General features: G+C 37.6%; 2 protein-coding genes across 2 annotated transcripts; both read right to left on the reverse strand.

The window, feature by feature from the left end:
- Positions 1–651: 651 nt before the first annotated feature.
- LOC118796692 (von Willebrand factor D and EGF domains) lies at positions 652–3,350 on the reverse strand. Its single transcript, XM_036555728.1, has 5 exons — positions 3,009–3,350; positions 2,705–2,800; positions 2,155–2,259; positions 1,808–1,903; positions 652–841 (listed from the first exon to the last, which is right to left on the reverse strand). Exons 1-5 carry the CDS (start codon positions 3,253–3,255, stop codon positions 729–731), a joined length of 657 nt encoding a protein of 218 aa, XP_036411621.1. The 5' UTR covers positions 3,256–3,350; the 3' UTR covers positions 652–728.
- A 4,758-nt stretch (positions 3,351–8,108) lies between these two features.
- Positions 8,109–15,885, reverse strand: tmem106ba (transmembrane protein 106Ba). Its single transcript, XM_036564014.1, has 8 exons — positions 15,773–15,885; positions 14,467–14,671; positions 14,071–14,134; positions 13,480–13,639; positions 12,757–12,897; positions 11,044–11,093; positions 10,904–10,957; positions 8,109–9,106 (listed from the first exon to the last, which is right to left on the reverse strand). The coding sequence occupies exons 2-8, from the start codon at positions 14,657–14,659 to the stop codon at positions 8,986–8,988; spliced, it is 783 nt and encodes a 260-aa protein (XP_036419907.1). The 5' UTR covers positions 14,660–14,671; positions 15,773–15,885; the 3' UTR covers positions 8,109–8,985.
- Between the last annotated feature and the right edge of the window lie 792 nt (positions 15,886–16,677).

A 16,677-nucleotide genomic window follows, 5' to 3' on the forward strand; every position in this document is an offset into this window, starting at 1 on the left:
ATGTTGAATGGTTAATGTTTGTGTATATGATTCCTTGAAGTCTGTAAATTAATGTTTTTATTGGTTTCAAAATATACTGTTGACACTGGGAATATGTATATGTAACTCCTGTATCAGTATATATAAACTTCTATATCAGGATTTAAGTTGATGCTTACTAAAATGAAATAAAGTACAAAAACAACAATAGACGTATTGAAGTTGATTTACATGTATGTCTTTTATCATCACTGTCAGGACAAAACCTTGTATCTCCATTTTTGTTATTTTTCATTTTTGGCATAATCTGAAATTGCCAGCTGCCCTTTATATTGTGTCAAAATTTCATGATGAATAGTCCAGTAGAAATGGCCCAAAATGCCTTGGAATAACTGTTGACTTCCATTAAAATTGAAGGAGGTTGTTTAGGTCTACCTTTTTGGAGATAGGAGGTTTTATTCTGCCAGTAATGATATAGTACATTAAAATAGTTCTGAGTGCAGTGGTCAATAAATCTCCAAATGAACTCTCTCACGCACACACTCACAGTCTCACAGTTTTTTAGTTACCATGAAGTACAGGAAATCATCAATTACACAGCGTATTTTGTACCAATTGACATAATAAGTCCAGTAAATGTAAACACATAATAAGTAAAACATCAGTCACATAGTCTAATGAACAAGCACAATATAATAGCACCATTTCGAAGAGGCTCCAGTCCTGGTGTGTGAGTGACTGTGCTGAGGTTAGAAGAGCTTTTTCTTCTCCTCACACTGGGGGCCGGAGAATGGAGCACGACAGCGACAGGTGTCAGGAGACACACACTTCCCCCCATTCAGACACGGCTTCTTGCACACAGCTGTGGGGGGGAGACAGCTGTTAAAATGTGTTACTCTGCCTGCTGCTGCTCTGAGATCTGTTTTGATTGGCTAAATGCAGCACTAATTCAGCAAAAAATGTTCTGCCCATATCATGGAAAATGAAAGTTTTAAATAAAAGTTTGCTGCAGTACATAAACATTTTCAAATCGTACTGTTCACTCATCAGCCCATACAGTTAATTTATGGAAATTAAGCTACACACAACCTAGTTTTGAATTAATTGTTTTTGTGATGTAAAGAAAACCAACACATTCACATTTGTCTATCTCCTCAGTGTACAGCAGTTTAGCTCTGCCCATTCACACTAAAGTCACATTGAGGCACAATACAGGGCAGCCAGACACAACATAGATCATTTACACACAGTTGTATGCAAAAGTTGTATGCAGAGGATGTGTTCCTTTGTTAGTAAAAACAAAGGAACACATCCTCTGCAAAGAACACACTTCTGCACATTTAACACAGTTACTGTGTATTTGTTGAATTTAACATATTGAGGAAAAAAATAAAACATGTAGCCTCTGCAAATAAATAGAAACTGTGCACAAAAATTTGCAGAAAGATGCCATATTTCAGTGTGTTGTCTGTAGAGGATGTGTTAACTTATTTTCACTTAGAAAATCAACCAAACATGTAATTTGACAGGTTCAAACTTTTGCACACAATTGTACATCAGTCTGAATGACACAGCAACAAATAACAAAAACAGCCTGTTTAATTCTATAGGATTCACAGTTGTTTGAAAATGCTCATGTAAGAACGAATTATGGCTGCTTTGGTATTTAAACCCACATGAATATTACAAGGGATAAAAATAAATAGAATAAAAATGTAGAATATGGGCCTTTTAAGTGGGTTTGAATCATTGTTCTAGCTAACATCACAAAACATAATGACTATATACAGTCATTGTCAGAGTTTATGCAATGTTTATGTGATCTGACCTGTGTGACAGGCTCCCCCTAGCCATCCCTCTGGGCAGCTGCAGATTCCTGGAGCCACACAGCTGCCCCCATTCCTGCAGCCCTGTGGACAAATCGCTGTAGAAAAAAAAGAACACATGCTCAAAACATCATGTAGTCATTAATCACCGATCTGGACAATTAATTTGGACCCCATAATGGGGCATTCTGAGGAAATGTTTCAAGATGTGCATCAGGGTTCATCACTAAAACTCATCACTAAAACTACAGTGAACTGCATAAACTAAATGATATTGATTTATTCCTGAAACTGTGTGAATGTGTGTGCGTGTGTGGTTTGAATACATTAGTAGATAACGTCATCATACCCTCCTGACATCTGGAGCCAGTCCAGCTGGATGGACAGATGCACTTGGCTTCTCCATTCACAGCAGTGCAGTCCCCACCGTTCCAGCAGCCGCCATCACACATCACTGTTAACCCAAACACTCAATTTACAATCCTATCTACCCCCACCCCTTACCCTCTCACTGCTCCCCCACTCTCATTTTTCTTTTTCTTATGTCTGCTGTAAATGATAAATCCCTCCCCTCAAGCATCACTACATTTAGAAATATACATTTCAACATTTCATTCCAAAATACTGTATATCTAACTATAATTTAGGACATAAGGAGTTTTTGAAAAGAATAGCAGCTGATGTATAATGAAAAAAACATTATTTTTCTAATTAAAGTGATATTTATCGTAATATAGCTTTTATATTTCTTGTATGTGTAAGCCCACTCCCAGCTACGTATATCATGAAAAAAGGAAATTCTTGAAAATGGTCTATGGTCTTTGAAACAAAATTCTTCATTTACAAATATACAATGAAAAGTATTAGGAAAAACAAGGTTTAGACTTATATCCAAATACCTTTGTGACAGTATTTTCCCCCAAATCCTGGAGGACATCTGCATTTCCCAGGTCGAAGACATTCACCCCCGTTTTTACACTTCGGGTAGCAGTTTGCTGAAATCAACAAGCGTTTCTGTTCAGTTTAGCTCCTTAGAAAACATGTCAGTCTAAAAGAGAACAGGATCACTGTACTTCACTTTAAACTGTTAAGCTTGTTCCTCAGAGAGGATCACAATGGAAATCTGATGCATTTGTACATACACATACAAAAACTCCTGACCTCCCACATTCTTTAAATAAGTAAACAACATGGAAACTTCACCATACTGGCAGGTCTCTCCCTCATATCCCCGTGAGCAGAAGCAGGTGTTGTTTCGGATGCAGATTCCAGCGTGTTTACAGGGAGGATCACATACTGCTTTGAGGTCGAAGACGAAAGGCAGGGAGACCCCACGGGGCGCATCTGACCGGCCCAGGCACACACCGGCCAACAGGGCCAGAGTGGCCAGCAGGAGCTGTGTCCGTAACAGGGTGGACGAATGGCTGAGCATGGTCAGGAATGGTCTCATATGCACACTCACACAGGCAACTGAGAAGAGTGAAGCTCCAGGAGCTGTGAACTAGTCCCTGCATATTCCACCCCACTCCACAGCACCCCTGCTGGACAGAGGAGAAAAAGTACAAAGCAGCAGCTGGGAAAGTCTGAACAGAGAGAAAGAGAGGGAAACATAACAAAGAAGTGATGGTTATTTTCATCAAAAGTAAGACAGTGTATATAGATCTACTGTTGGTGGGTTGGTAGGATGTGCATTTGTGTTCATGCCTCTATTTAAGATCTTTCCATCTCAGAAATACATTACATAAATGATACCCTAATATAAATAATGTCATTAGCATTTAATGAAAAGATTCTTATACCTAAAATTAATGTAAAGGCTAACAGTGATGATAAACTTTATATCTCTATGAGTTTCTGTCCACAAAAACAGGAGTATAGTCATGAAACTTTCACAGTCTCATTGTAAAGTATCACATTCCCAGATGTAAGGAAATGGTTTCTCCAGATGTGCACCAAATTATTCCCCCCAACCCAAGTACAACTCAATGTTTTCAGACCACTGCTGACCCATTTCCTTCTCTCAGTCAAAGGCCAAACTGTCTGCATCCAATATTCTTGCATCATGTATTAAAGACTAGTTAACTGTTATAGAAAGTGTGATTGTTCCATCTTATAATGATCCTTTTGACACTATTTCTCAATAATCGTCATAGTTCTATAAAGTCTTATTTGCTGCAAAGTCTTCAAAGTCAAAACACTATTTTTAAATACTGCTGGAAAAATCCACTGAGAATACAAATTAGGCTGTTCACAAATATTGTGTCAAAGCAGACAGAATGACTGTATATGGATAATCATTCATCCTGGAAATGGTTATAACCACTGGCTGTTGTTTCAGGGGTCCCATAAAGTGCAACCAGAATAGGCATTTCTCTTAAAACTGGCAGAGGAAGTGAGGAACTTCTCTAATGGCTTCAACAGATGTGCATAGTCCTTTCCTCAAGAGACATGCAATGCACTGCATTTCAGCATGTAAATAGCTGGCCCACTGACACAGCTACAGCCACATTAAAGGGCCCATATCATGGAAAACTGAATTTTTGTCACTTGTTTCTTTTTAAATAAAAGAGTTTGATATGGTATGGAAGCATTGTTTCAAAGTATATTCATTCCCCACCCCATACAGTCCATACATGGAAACTAAGCTGAGAAAACAGCTGTATTCTGTATTTAATTTGTTTCTGTGATATCATGAATACCAACACATTTAAGTATATCTGCCTATTTAGCCTACAGCAGTTTAGCCCCTGCCCATTCACACTGAAGTTATAAAGAGTGTTTGAACCTAGACTGCTTTTTGAATGAAACACGATACAGGGCAACCAATCAGAACAGAGGTCATTTACATACTGTTGCTGTCCAAAACAAACAAACAAACAAACAAACAAAAAAATTCAAAACGGGAACTTTGCAGAAGAAGCCAAAAACTTTCTTTACTTTTTATGTAAGCTAATGAAATGAGTTTATATTTCAAGCAATTTTGAAGCATTTCTACTGTTCTGTTGATCATGAAATTCTCAGATAATATGAAAGGACAACTGCTGTGCTCAAATGATGTAGAAAATTAGAGATATATATTTTTTGGACAATATAAAAGTCACAGTAACGTAAAACACTGTAATAAAGAGAGGTGGGAAAATGGTCATGTATTAAGAGGTTTATGTATGTTTTTGATACATAAACTTACAGAAGTGTTATAAGGGAAAAGAAAAGAAAAGAAAAGAAAAGAAAAAAGAAAAGAAAAGAAGAAAAAGAAAAAGAAAAGAAAGCAAATGGCCTCTTTAAAATGTAGCATATGGGCTATTGTATAAATGTGAAGAATATTCGCTGAACAAAGAACATCTGCTCTCAGCATAAAATTAATCCAGGTCTAGGCTTAACATGTGTCAGACAAACCACTTCACAATTAGAGACAGCGTGATATCTTCTTTCTTCTTTTTCAGATAGCAGTACTGGTACTGAAAGCCGATACTGATCTCACACTTTTTAATACAACTATTTGCCTTTAATTGAAGCACTTCATTTAAGATGAGCATCTAAAAGTAGTCTATCATGCTCAAACATCTCGACTAACCCACAGGAAGAAACACACAGCTAACAACAACACATCATATAAGACATTTTACAGTATTGGATCCAATTTGTCTACTTTTCTCCCTCTGATTTCTGATACAGCATTTTCTGTTGATTTCAGTGATACTGATATGGGGATTATAACTGAGTAACTACATCACATACAGCTAACAGGTAGTTTTAAGACAAAACACTAGTAGCTTTTCACTTTCATAATCACAGTGATAATCCAGGACCAGAAATATGAAAACCTGGTCTAGGCATTTTTATACATATTTAGGTAGATCTAAAGTAATGCTATAGATATATGTAATTGCTTACAGTCAATTTTTATATTGTTAGAAAAAAAATGCTTTATTTTGCTAAACGTTGCATTTTATTTTAAGGTTTTTGGTTCATTGTCATGTATAATTGACATTTGTCTAGCTTAAAGGCCATAAATTACAAACAAACTTAAACATGTCGTTTATTTTTGCTGGTCCATAGTGACACTCCTATTTAACTCTATGCAGAGTGTCAGTACAATGGCGCCATCTTGTGAGTACAAGTCGTACTTGCACCACACCTCTGCACACCATGCAGGCTCCATTTTTTTATTTGTGAGGATGTCAGGTTTTATACATACATACATACACACACACACACACACACACACACATATATATATATATATATATGTATGAAAATGTATACTGGAAGTATTGAAGGATCTCTCTTGCTTCTCCTGCTCTCTGTTATCACAAATTGTGTCGTTTGCACTTTAATTAGATTTCGCTAGAGCAAGTACTCAACATATGGAGCACATTCAGCACAAGGCACGTCTACAGTCGTGCTGGAAAAACATCCCTGGAGTCTCCTCATGAAGCTGCTTAAAAGAATGCTAAGAAGATGCTTCAAGGCACAGGAGGAGCTAGGGTGAAAAATAAAAAATAAGATAGCTTTAATTTCGTCAGTTCCGCATGTTTTTATTTTGGTGTCTTCACTGTTGTTCCAAAACTTGTGACTGGTAATAAACACTGATGTGACACAAGACTTGTTGAAATGCGTGATTTATATGAAAGTAGGGGGGGGGGTGGTATTTCTAATAGACTCTGAATTCAATGTTTATGGATGCTTTTTCCATAATCCTGTATTGTAAATTCAGTACATTTGTTTCCTAATTATATGCAGGTTTCCTTGTTTTTTGTCTGTCAGATGGAAAACAATTACAAAACAATAGAGCAATGAAATTCTGTTGGAAAAAAATAGAGCATAACTGTTCTCTGCTCATGTTCAAAGCCAATGCAGTCTTTTTGTGAGCGTTTTTGTGGTAGACATGTAAGGAGACTACAGTCCAGAATGTCCAACAGTGGAATAAAGCATTTTCCCCCATGTTTTGGAATTTCTTTAAAGAAATAGTGCTTTATGTACATAAACCTTCCCCTTCCAAAGAAGTGAGGTTTGTTTCTCATTAAATAGGAGTTCTAAAGGAAAACAAAGCTTTGGAAATTATCCATTTATAAGATAAACTCTGAAACTACTATCACATACATTATATGGTCAAAACTATATGGACACCCCTCCTAACTACAGAGTTCAGGTGTTTCAGCCACACCTACTGTTAATAGGTGTATAAAATCAAGTGCAGCCATGCAATCTCCATAGACAAACATTGGCAGTAGAATGAGTCATATTTAAGAGCTCAGTGACTTTAGATGTAGCAGTCATATCATGCCACCTTTGCTGTAAGTCAGTTTGTGAAATTTCTGCCCTGCAAGATCATCCCTGGTCAACTGGAAGTGCTATTGCTGTGAAATGGAATCTAGGAGCAACAACAGCTTAGCCATGAAGTGGAAGACCACGCAAACTCACAAGGCTGCGGAGTGCTGAAGTGTAAAAACTGTCTGTATTCTGTTGCGTCACTCAGTTCAGAGTTCCAAACTGTGTCTGAAAGCAACATCGGCTCAACTGTGTGTCAGAAGCTTTGCAAAATGAGTTTCCATGGCCGAGCAGCTGCACACAAGCCTAAGATCACTATGCACAAAACCAAGTGTTGGCTGGAGAAGTGTACATTACACTACCATTGGACTCTTGTGCAGTGGAGTAATGAATCACAATTCATTACATGGCACTCTGATAGACAGATCTGGGTCTGGCGAATAGCAGGTGAACGTTACCTACTAGAATTTATGGTATCAACTATAAAGTTTGGTGGAGGAAGGATAATGGGTCGGGGTTGTTTTTAAGGGTTTGGGCCTACAGCATACACAGACATTTTAGACAATTTACAAGTCTGGTGTGGGGGAACTCCAGCGCACAGATCTCTGACCTCAACCTCACTGAATACGTCTGGGATAAACTGGAATATCGAATGCAAGCCAGTCTTTCTCATCCAACATCAATGCCTGACCTCACAAATGCTCTCAATGGGAACAAACTACCACAGATGCACTCCAAAACGTTGTGGATAGCTGTTCCAGAAGAGTGGAGGCTGCTATGTCTGCACAGAGGGAAGAACTCCATTGTAAGGCCCACGGTTTCGTTATGTGACGTCCAATAAACACATATAGGTGTGATGGTCAGCTGGCCACATATTTTTTGGTGCTGCATATGGTGTATAGCTACTTAATAGTACTTCATAGTGCATAATTACTTAAACTGATTCATGAAATTCTTATCACAGATCAAATTACACAAATGACAAACACAAATCAAAAGCATTCATTCATACCACACTAGTATGAACCAACCTGTAGTTCATGACTTTATTGTAAACAGAACAGACCATCCTGGAAAACTGACACTGACACAAAGAGTCAAACATTTGTCTGTAGATTCTCTTCACAAACGACGTGGACTTAAAAATCACTCAGAATACCACACATGTCCTATATACAGTTACAACAGATGAATTCACTATGACAACACGAGCAGGATGGCAGCTGAAGATTTTTATCTTACAAAATTAACGTCTTTAACATGTCACTAAAACATGTATGTCTGTTTCTGTTTATGCCTTTAAAACTAAAGGCTTTTTACATTAAAGAAATGTGTGTAAAAATATATATAAAATATAAAATGCCTTTATTTCTAATGCGCCAATGTATTTCACTAAAGGCAGTTTACATTTCATAAAAACTCATAGCTGTGCCTGGAAATGGGCTTCTACACTTGCTTTAGAAATCTAATTGAATTTTTATTCTCTGTACATGTCAGTTCTGTGTAGAGTTCAGAAAAATGATAGTGGTTCATGACTGAAGCATATTGGTTTATGATTGCAGTCCATAACTGGCAATACATTTTGCATGTGTATGATTTGTTCAAAGCAAAACTCCTTTCTTTACAGCTCAAGACTCTTCTTGGATAAAGTAGGTGAAGAATGTTAAGGAGTAGTGGACCAACAAGTCACTAGGGATATTTCTCTAATGCACTCTATGGCATATATTGCAGTTCCTACCATGCTTCTATCTCCCAAACATAACCCTGAAGCCTGCTCTGATAAGTTAATAATGAGAACCTTCTGACTGAAACCTTGCAGTCTTCCTGACATCACCATGCATGGGCACATAAAATTGATCAGGGCAGGACTCCTAGTAAGTCAGTGGGTTTGGTTTCAGGGGGAAGAGGGTCACTGGATCACCATCATATGTCCATTGAGGCTGGTGGTGTTCGAGCCGCAGTCCACATACAGGTATCTCTCCTGAGATATCTGCTCGGCATGCCCAAAGTACACGGTGGTCACAGTCATCCTAAAGGGCACAGTCAGAGCACACAAGAACGTGAAGAAAGAATAAACCCAAGTACAAAGGTAGGAGTTTCTACACTAAATAAATAAACAACATTCCTCATTCACCAACACACTGGTTCCTTTGGTTTGACAAGTTTAGACTGACGAAGTTTAGACTGACGAAATTTACTCTGATGAAGTTTAGACTGACAAAAAGCCTGAGTGGCCTGAGAGGTACTATTAAAAACTGTGAACATGAGTACCAGGTGCAAAAAAATACCAGATACAAAACCTAGCAATCTCAAACAAAATGTGTTACAGTGAGAACACCAATAAAGATTAAGCCCAAGTTGATTTTACACTCAGATACATGGTGAAAAAAACAATGTGACTAGGACTGCAAGGTTAGCTGAGGTAACAGATGAGTAGCATTTATCTTTAAAGATTTTAGACTGACTGCCTTTATGTAAATTGCAAGCCTTTTGTGGCCTGGCTGAGAGTTTAACGCAGTAAAAACAAAATGCTGAGTAGCGTGCTTTGGCACTTCGAGAAACTGAACAGTGCTGGTAGTCGCTGAATTTGGCAGTGTTGTATGCAGCTTCATTGCAGACAATAGTTTAAAATTATTGGACGCAGCACGCCACAGGTACCTGTAGATACAACAAGGGCTGCACAATTTGGACATCAAATGCAACGTTCGCTAAAGCTGTGGGATGTGGGATCAGGATGACGATATGAGAAACGATAAATTATTATAAAATTATTTTGCCTCTGACTGGATGTGACAAGTACAGAAATCTAAACTGCCTCACCCATAGCCACACATCAAAATACTGAACTACAACAGCACCATTCACTATTGTGCAAAATAAAAGACACGAAATACTAACATGCTAACAACTTTGTTTTGTTATTAAATATGCTGTGACAGTAGCCATTACTGCCTCAAACACTTAAAATACTGGGTGTAAGAGCAATCGGGCTTGTAGTTCAGGATGAAGTAGGTCTCGAGTTGTGTATGTGTGTTTTGTAATTAACTGTTTAGCTGAATGGTTAAGTTACTCATCCCCCGCATGAGAGACCAGGGTTCAATCCCAACACAGAGAAACACTCATTAGGTGTCTGTCATTGCAGCTCTTTACAGTATGTGTATCATGGAAGCTAATTTATCATGAAGCCCAAGATTTAGCCTGAACAACATACACACTTAAAATAAAAATGGGCCTCATTCACCAATATCTCTTTTTTCTTACATCTGTTTTTGAAAAATGTCCTAACAAAGTCTACATCAGATTTATGACGTGTTCTTAAACAGAATTGTTCGCACCTTGGTGCTCTTGTGTGTAGCTTCCGTTCTAACCAAAGAACAAATCCCAAATAAGAAAACACTGGAGAATGTCAGAATCTTTTGTGAAAACTGCATGAGTTTCAAAGTAGACATTTCTTCTTATGAGTGGTTGGGGAATGAGGCACACTGTTCCTAACAGGTTCTTGGCTTGGATGTATGGTTCTAGCAAAAGTCTTTAATTAGTACAGAACCATCATATTATAACTTTGGAAAATTTCTTCACGATCACATATTTCATTTACAAGAACCATCCACTGAAATGTTTTAGTGAACTAAACATGGTTCTTTCATGGCATCACTGCAAATCTTTAGGAGCATATTTGACAACTCAGAACATACAAAATAACCTGACCCTGATGCTTATGTGTTACTTAGTACTAATGATTTGTAGTCTACAAATTTCAGCAATGACCTCCTAGCCATATATTTTTCCCCAAAGTAACTGCTAATAGACAAATAATCGCCACTTACTGCATCATGACCACAATATTGTGCACTTTTATGGACTGCATGGTGCAGAAGTCACTGAAAAACAAAGACAATTTTTAACACACGCAACATATCAGTACATATAGCTTAATAGACACAAGTCAGAACTAAAGAATACTTACAAGATGTAGCTCATCTCATTGGCTATGACAGTAGGAACAGAGAAGTCAACCTTAACAGGAACAGACAGAAATTCAGAACAGATATTAATTTTTAATGTTACTCACAGTATTTACACAACACTCAGATGTCTGATTAGAAAGTCACATGCTACAGGAAAAGGGAGCACTTTAGAAACTCAAAGGTCATTTGCTGAGGAAAAACACTACTATAACTATACAACTCTATACCACATTACTCCGTTTTTTGTGTTTGTTTAAAAGCCTCATAGCACAAAAGGAGATGTTGGGGGAAACACATTTCAATTTCTCAACATTGAAAAGTTCAGCTTATTCATAAACAGTCAATAAACATTTTTATTGTGTATTTATTATTAGAATTTACACAAGTGGATAGTGAAATAATTAACCAGTTTTGTTACTATAAACCTGGTGAGAAATTATGTCTGGAACATCCATATCTACTGTGCTTCTCCAGTGTACATTCTACTGTTATCACAGTTTCATGTTGACTAAGAGTTAATTGGGCTGATGACTTACTCTGAATAGGATCTGAAAAGCAGCATTCAAAGGCACTCCCTAATCTTATCTAGCATAGCATGAAAGCAGTGGCTGCATTCATGTCACATCCATAACCAGGAAGTGAAGACTTCGACATCTGATGCCAGAAAGACTTACAGTTACTCTTAACATACAATAACTCTTAAGATATTACAACATACTATAGGGACTTTTATGTTTCTTTTGTTTGTACACAATGAACAAAAAACAGCTTTTTGTTCCAAGATTAAAACTTTGCTAAAAACAAAAATTGCTTTCTAACATCCAGGTTATCTAGTACTGCTACAGAGATGCCCAAGCCATCGCGGCCATGTGTTACCATGCTATTTTCTGTGCCTGCTTAAACAGGTGAACAACAGGCTTTCTGGTTAGACACTTGCAACTTAACCTTGTTTTGGTGTGGTTTGGTAGTTGTTGGCATGATAGCTTTTGCTATAGGTCTAATACATTGTGTGTTTACATCTTATAAAATGCTTAAATTAATAAAAAGCATCAGCTAACCAGTGTGAAGTAGCCTAAAGATGTTTAGTGCAGCTATGTGTGTTTTTTGTTTTTAAAGACTGATGTAATAACAATGTAAAAATCTACCATTCACATTTGTGAGGGAAGCCATTCCATGTCTGGAAGGCTGCTGAACAGCATTATCACTTTAACAAGCACTACCACAGGTACCTCGCTGCTACAAAATGTTTTGAAGATGGACAACATACTGTGGCTGATTCAGGAGATGAGGTACCAGTATAGTTACTTTTGTGCATCTTAACGTCACTGATGGCATGTTTTTGGACATTTAAACTGTCCAACATCATCGACAATCATGACAGATGGAAACTACTTGATAACTACCATGTTTTTATTCCAAAATATGCCATTTCTTGTGCAAGATCATACTAGCCAACTGTAGCTAGGTGTGCATTAACAGCAGGCTGTAAGCAATGCTTAACTTTAATCTTTGAAAAGCAGGCTGTAACGCTCAAACCAGTAGTGTTTTTTTTTTCCATTTATGATTGTTTGCTGAAAAGCACACTAACGCAGACTAGAAAAGGTCAGTGATCGTATATTAAGATCACGTATGCATGGATATATGGAACAAAATCGATGTAAAACTTATGACAACTGAAATATGACATTAATACACCATCACTCATAACGTACCTGTTGCATATCCAGGGGCACAATAGTGGTCACGTTGCTCATGAGAGATTTTCCAATCACTGTCTTATAGAACTGCACCTGTGCTGTGATGTTTGCCACTTGTACTGGGTAGTAGTTGTTGTTAGTGATGTTGAGAGTGTTCTAAAGAAAGAAAAACAAACACAGATTCTTTAAATATAACTTACCATATCAAACAGTTTTAAATGCCTATTTGTCATGACTGAGTCAAATTAGGCTGGCTATAGCTACAGGGTGAAAGTTTCATGCAACTAGTTTCATGCAACATGTAGCCAATCCCACGCAACAATTTAACATCCACAAGGTATTATTTACATATTTGCAGCATTTTTATTATTGTTCTATTTTTATCATTTTTTGTATTTTTTTTAATCTTAACTTTTTTTTAAATAAGTACGTGTGAATTTTGTCTTTGTACGATTCTTTGTTAAATATTTGACTTTTTTTGTTTGACAGTATGTCTTGTTCCATGAAGTTAAAATACTTGCACCTGTTGTGAGTGAGTTTCAAAAGGGGTTGCAGGATGTGCAATTTATTCACATGTAGATTTCGAACAACTAAAGTTGCGTGGAAGTTTCACTGTGTAAACCCAGCCTTAAAGTTAATCCAGCGAACTGATTACTCCTCTGTGGGCCAGTGTTTCAGGTGAAGGTTTTAAAACAGCATCATTCACTAACTTACAGACATACAGATATAAGATCTTACTGTGATGTTGAGATAGACGATTCGATTATCTGTATCAAAAGTGACATATGAAGACTTCACGCCAATGTAAGAGACATCAATGGTACGGGGGAACAGGAAGAAGACAGCCAGGCCAGAAAGCAGGAGGCACATCAGGACTGACAAACATACATACAGCTTTCTGCAAGAATACAAGAGTCCTAATTAGAGTCAGATTGATCTTTCAGCAAGGTAACTGGAGTATAATATAGCTGAATTACACTGAAAAGAGATTATAAAGACTCAGCTGATGCATGTTTTTCCCATAACACTCTCAGGAATTGTGATGCAAAAATGTTATCATCAAATAATCAAATGGATTAAAACCTGTCACTATACAAATATATTGGCCGGGAATATGATTGGTGCACCAACCCATAAGTCAAAGTCCAGCCCATGGTCAGCATGGCTGTAAATGAGTTAACTTGTACAAAGGATGGCTACAGAAAGTTATATGACATGACTGAAGTAACTGCAGTCATAAATGAGCTACACACCTTAAAACAGAACAACAATTTTCATTAAGTTAAAAAACATTTTTGAAAAGCGCGTGCCACACATGAACAGACTTACGTTCGTCTTGGCCTCAGTCTTTGGTCACTGTATGGGATCAAAGCAACAAGCTGGTTTTCTTGTTCTAAGCAGAAAAAGAAAACATACCAGGAATTAGGTTTAAAATGCTTAGCTGCTCTCTTTGTCATTCACAAAATTATAGGCACCCTAATAGGTACCATGTAAGTATTATCTTGGTACTAAAAATATCATTGGCATTCTGTTCTGGCGTTCTGCAACTTAAAACAGCTGTTTTAAGTGTTACTTTGAGTTGGGAGCATAAATCAATTCATTCAATACATCAACTTAATGTGGTCTATCTACTACACAAGCTTCATGGTGGTCATTTAATAAACAACTGTGCAAGTGCACCTCGAGTTAACAGTAAACAAGAACTGACGGCAGATGAATTCTTACCTCTCGGTATTCTTCCTGTGCCTTGACAAGTGGGACAAGTGACACTGTCCCTGCCTGTAAATTCAACATATGGGAACTGTGAAATATCGTTCCTGTCCTTGTCCTTTTCTGGATCCGACTCAGGCTCCTTCGGTGTTAGATCCTCATGGCCCTCGGATTTTTGTTTTGGCAAGCAGAAAAGTGACTTCCCCATGGTTGGTTGATCCTATAAGAAAAAGGAAAAGCAATCAGCAAAATGTACCATTAATGTTTTTAGACCTACCCCTTGCTGAAATAACTAAGCCAGCTTTACAACATGAGTAATAAAACCACGTCAGGAAGCCACGTCAGGGAAAACAAGGCTTTGATTAATTAAAGCCACAGTTAGGTATTTATCATTTTTTGTTGACTTCAATTTAAGGGTATATATGTATTACTCTAGATCACGTCTTTTTGATGTCTCATCGTGTAATCTCCTAATTAATTACAACCATGCAATAAAAATCACCCTTTAGTGTTTTAAATCACATTTCACGTGTAAAGCCATAGTCTTAACGTGTAAATTTTACTCTCTGCTTGAAATACGTTAAAACAGGAAAGGCCTACATTTCGTGCAGATAAAAATCAGCACTGGTGTTACTGCTGTGTAGATGGAAAATTAAGGTGCGTTCCAATAAACGTACTTGTGTACTAATAAGAACGCTTAGCTAGTGCGCAAAGGCCGGGTCGCCACGAAATTATACGCACTAGCTAGGAGTTCTCGTTAGTACACAAGTTCATATATTAGGATGAAGCCCAACATCTCTATCTCTTATTCTGTTCACAGCGTGAGATATACAAAGTAGTTATTTCACTTTGGAACGAAAAATGCCTATCAAACTGCCCACACTATGTAAAGATTACGTTATTTGTAAGCAGACAAACAAAAAGGCTAACAAAAACATCGCGTGCTCGCGCTAAGAAAGCTGGGTAGCATAACGGAGGACAATACAGCCGGAGACGAGTCGGCCTGGGGGTGTAGGAGTTATGGCCGACTGTCAACAAGAACAGGGTGTACTTTTCCAAAGAAAAGACCACCTATCCACCTGCGATTCTCCTGTCAGGAGATTTACATACGTAGGTATACGTAGGTTAGTGGTTAGCGGCAGGTTAGGATCTGCGCGTTTATGCGACAACTAACCTGCGCGCTTAACGTTATTAAGTCGTCTTGACTAATAACCAAGCATTAAAATGTGACTGACAGAGCACGAAAGTCATGTACTACAGACCGTGTTAAATACATATAGTCTGAGAAACCAACACTAAACAATCCGACCTCATTTCTTACCTTTGCTGTAACTGCTATTCAGACTGTTGTCCGTATATTTACAGCAGCAAGACGCCCTCTCTTAAGCTCAGAACGCCACGCCCATGCCCTCTTCTTATTGGCTGCTGCGCGGCATGACCGGAGAACGTCACGTTGTTTCTGTGGCTTGCTTGCTTTACTGTTGTTTCCTAGGGGAGGTCAGTGGATCAGAGCAATACCACTGATTTTATTTTCGATCCGATAACAAGTAATGCCAGTGCTAATATGCCGATACCGATACAGATACCGATCCTTTAAAAGAACAACAACAAAGACATTCAGAGTGGTTTAAAGTGAAATGTTGCTCTAGAGAAATTACCTAAGTTAGAATTGTTCAAAGCGTTGATGATAGGAAACAGATGTTTTGATATAAGATGTTGAGCTGAAAAGGAATTTTAAATACATTCATGGTGGAGAGATACATAGTAAAACGTTTTTTTTTTTTTAGATTTTATTATTTTTTTTATCAACAATGCATATAAAAACTCAGAAGATGTAGGTGTAAAATGGCTCTATCTGTGTCTGTGACCCCTGCTTCCCATCACTGCCACTGTAAAGAATGACAGATTGTAGATTTCTCAATAATAAACCATTTCACGTTATATAAGTGAAAATGAGGCACAACCTAAAACTAATTACATTTTTAAATATTTGAACAAGATGTTTTTTACAAGCAACCTACACATCTCTGCTATACATTTCAAAAAGGTAGGCTCTTCCATCCATGATCAATTCAGCTGAAAGTGGTATGAGTGGGAATGAAAGGACTTCTGAGGTCAGTTGTAACAGGTCAAGGGGCTGGTTGGATCATTCACTAGAAAGGCTGATGCAAGCACAGCTAATTCAGTATAATTAGAAGATGTTTGAACAAATGAATTTCCAAACCC

The sequence above is a fragment of the Colossoma macropomum genome, unplaced genomic scaffold, assembly GCF_904425465.1.
Source record: "Colossoma macropomum unplaced genomic scaffold, Colossoma_macropomum, whole genome shotgun sequence".
NCBI classification, from domain to species: domain Eukaryota; kingdom Metazoa; phylum Chordata; class Actinopteri; order Characiformes; family Serrasalmidae; genus Colossoma; species Colossoma macropomum.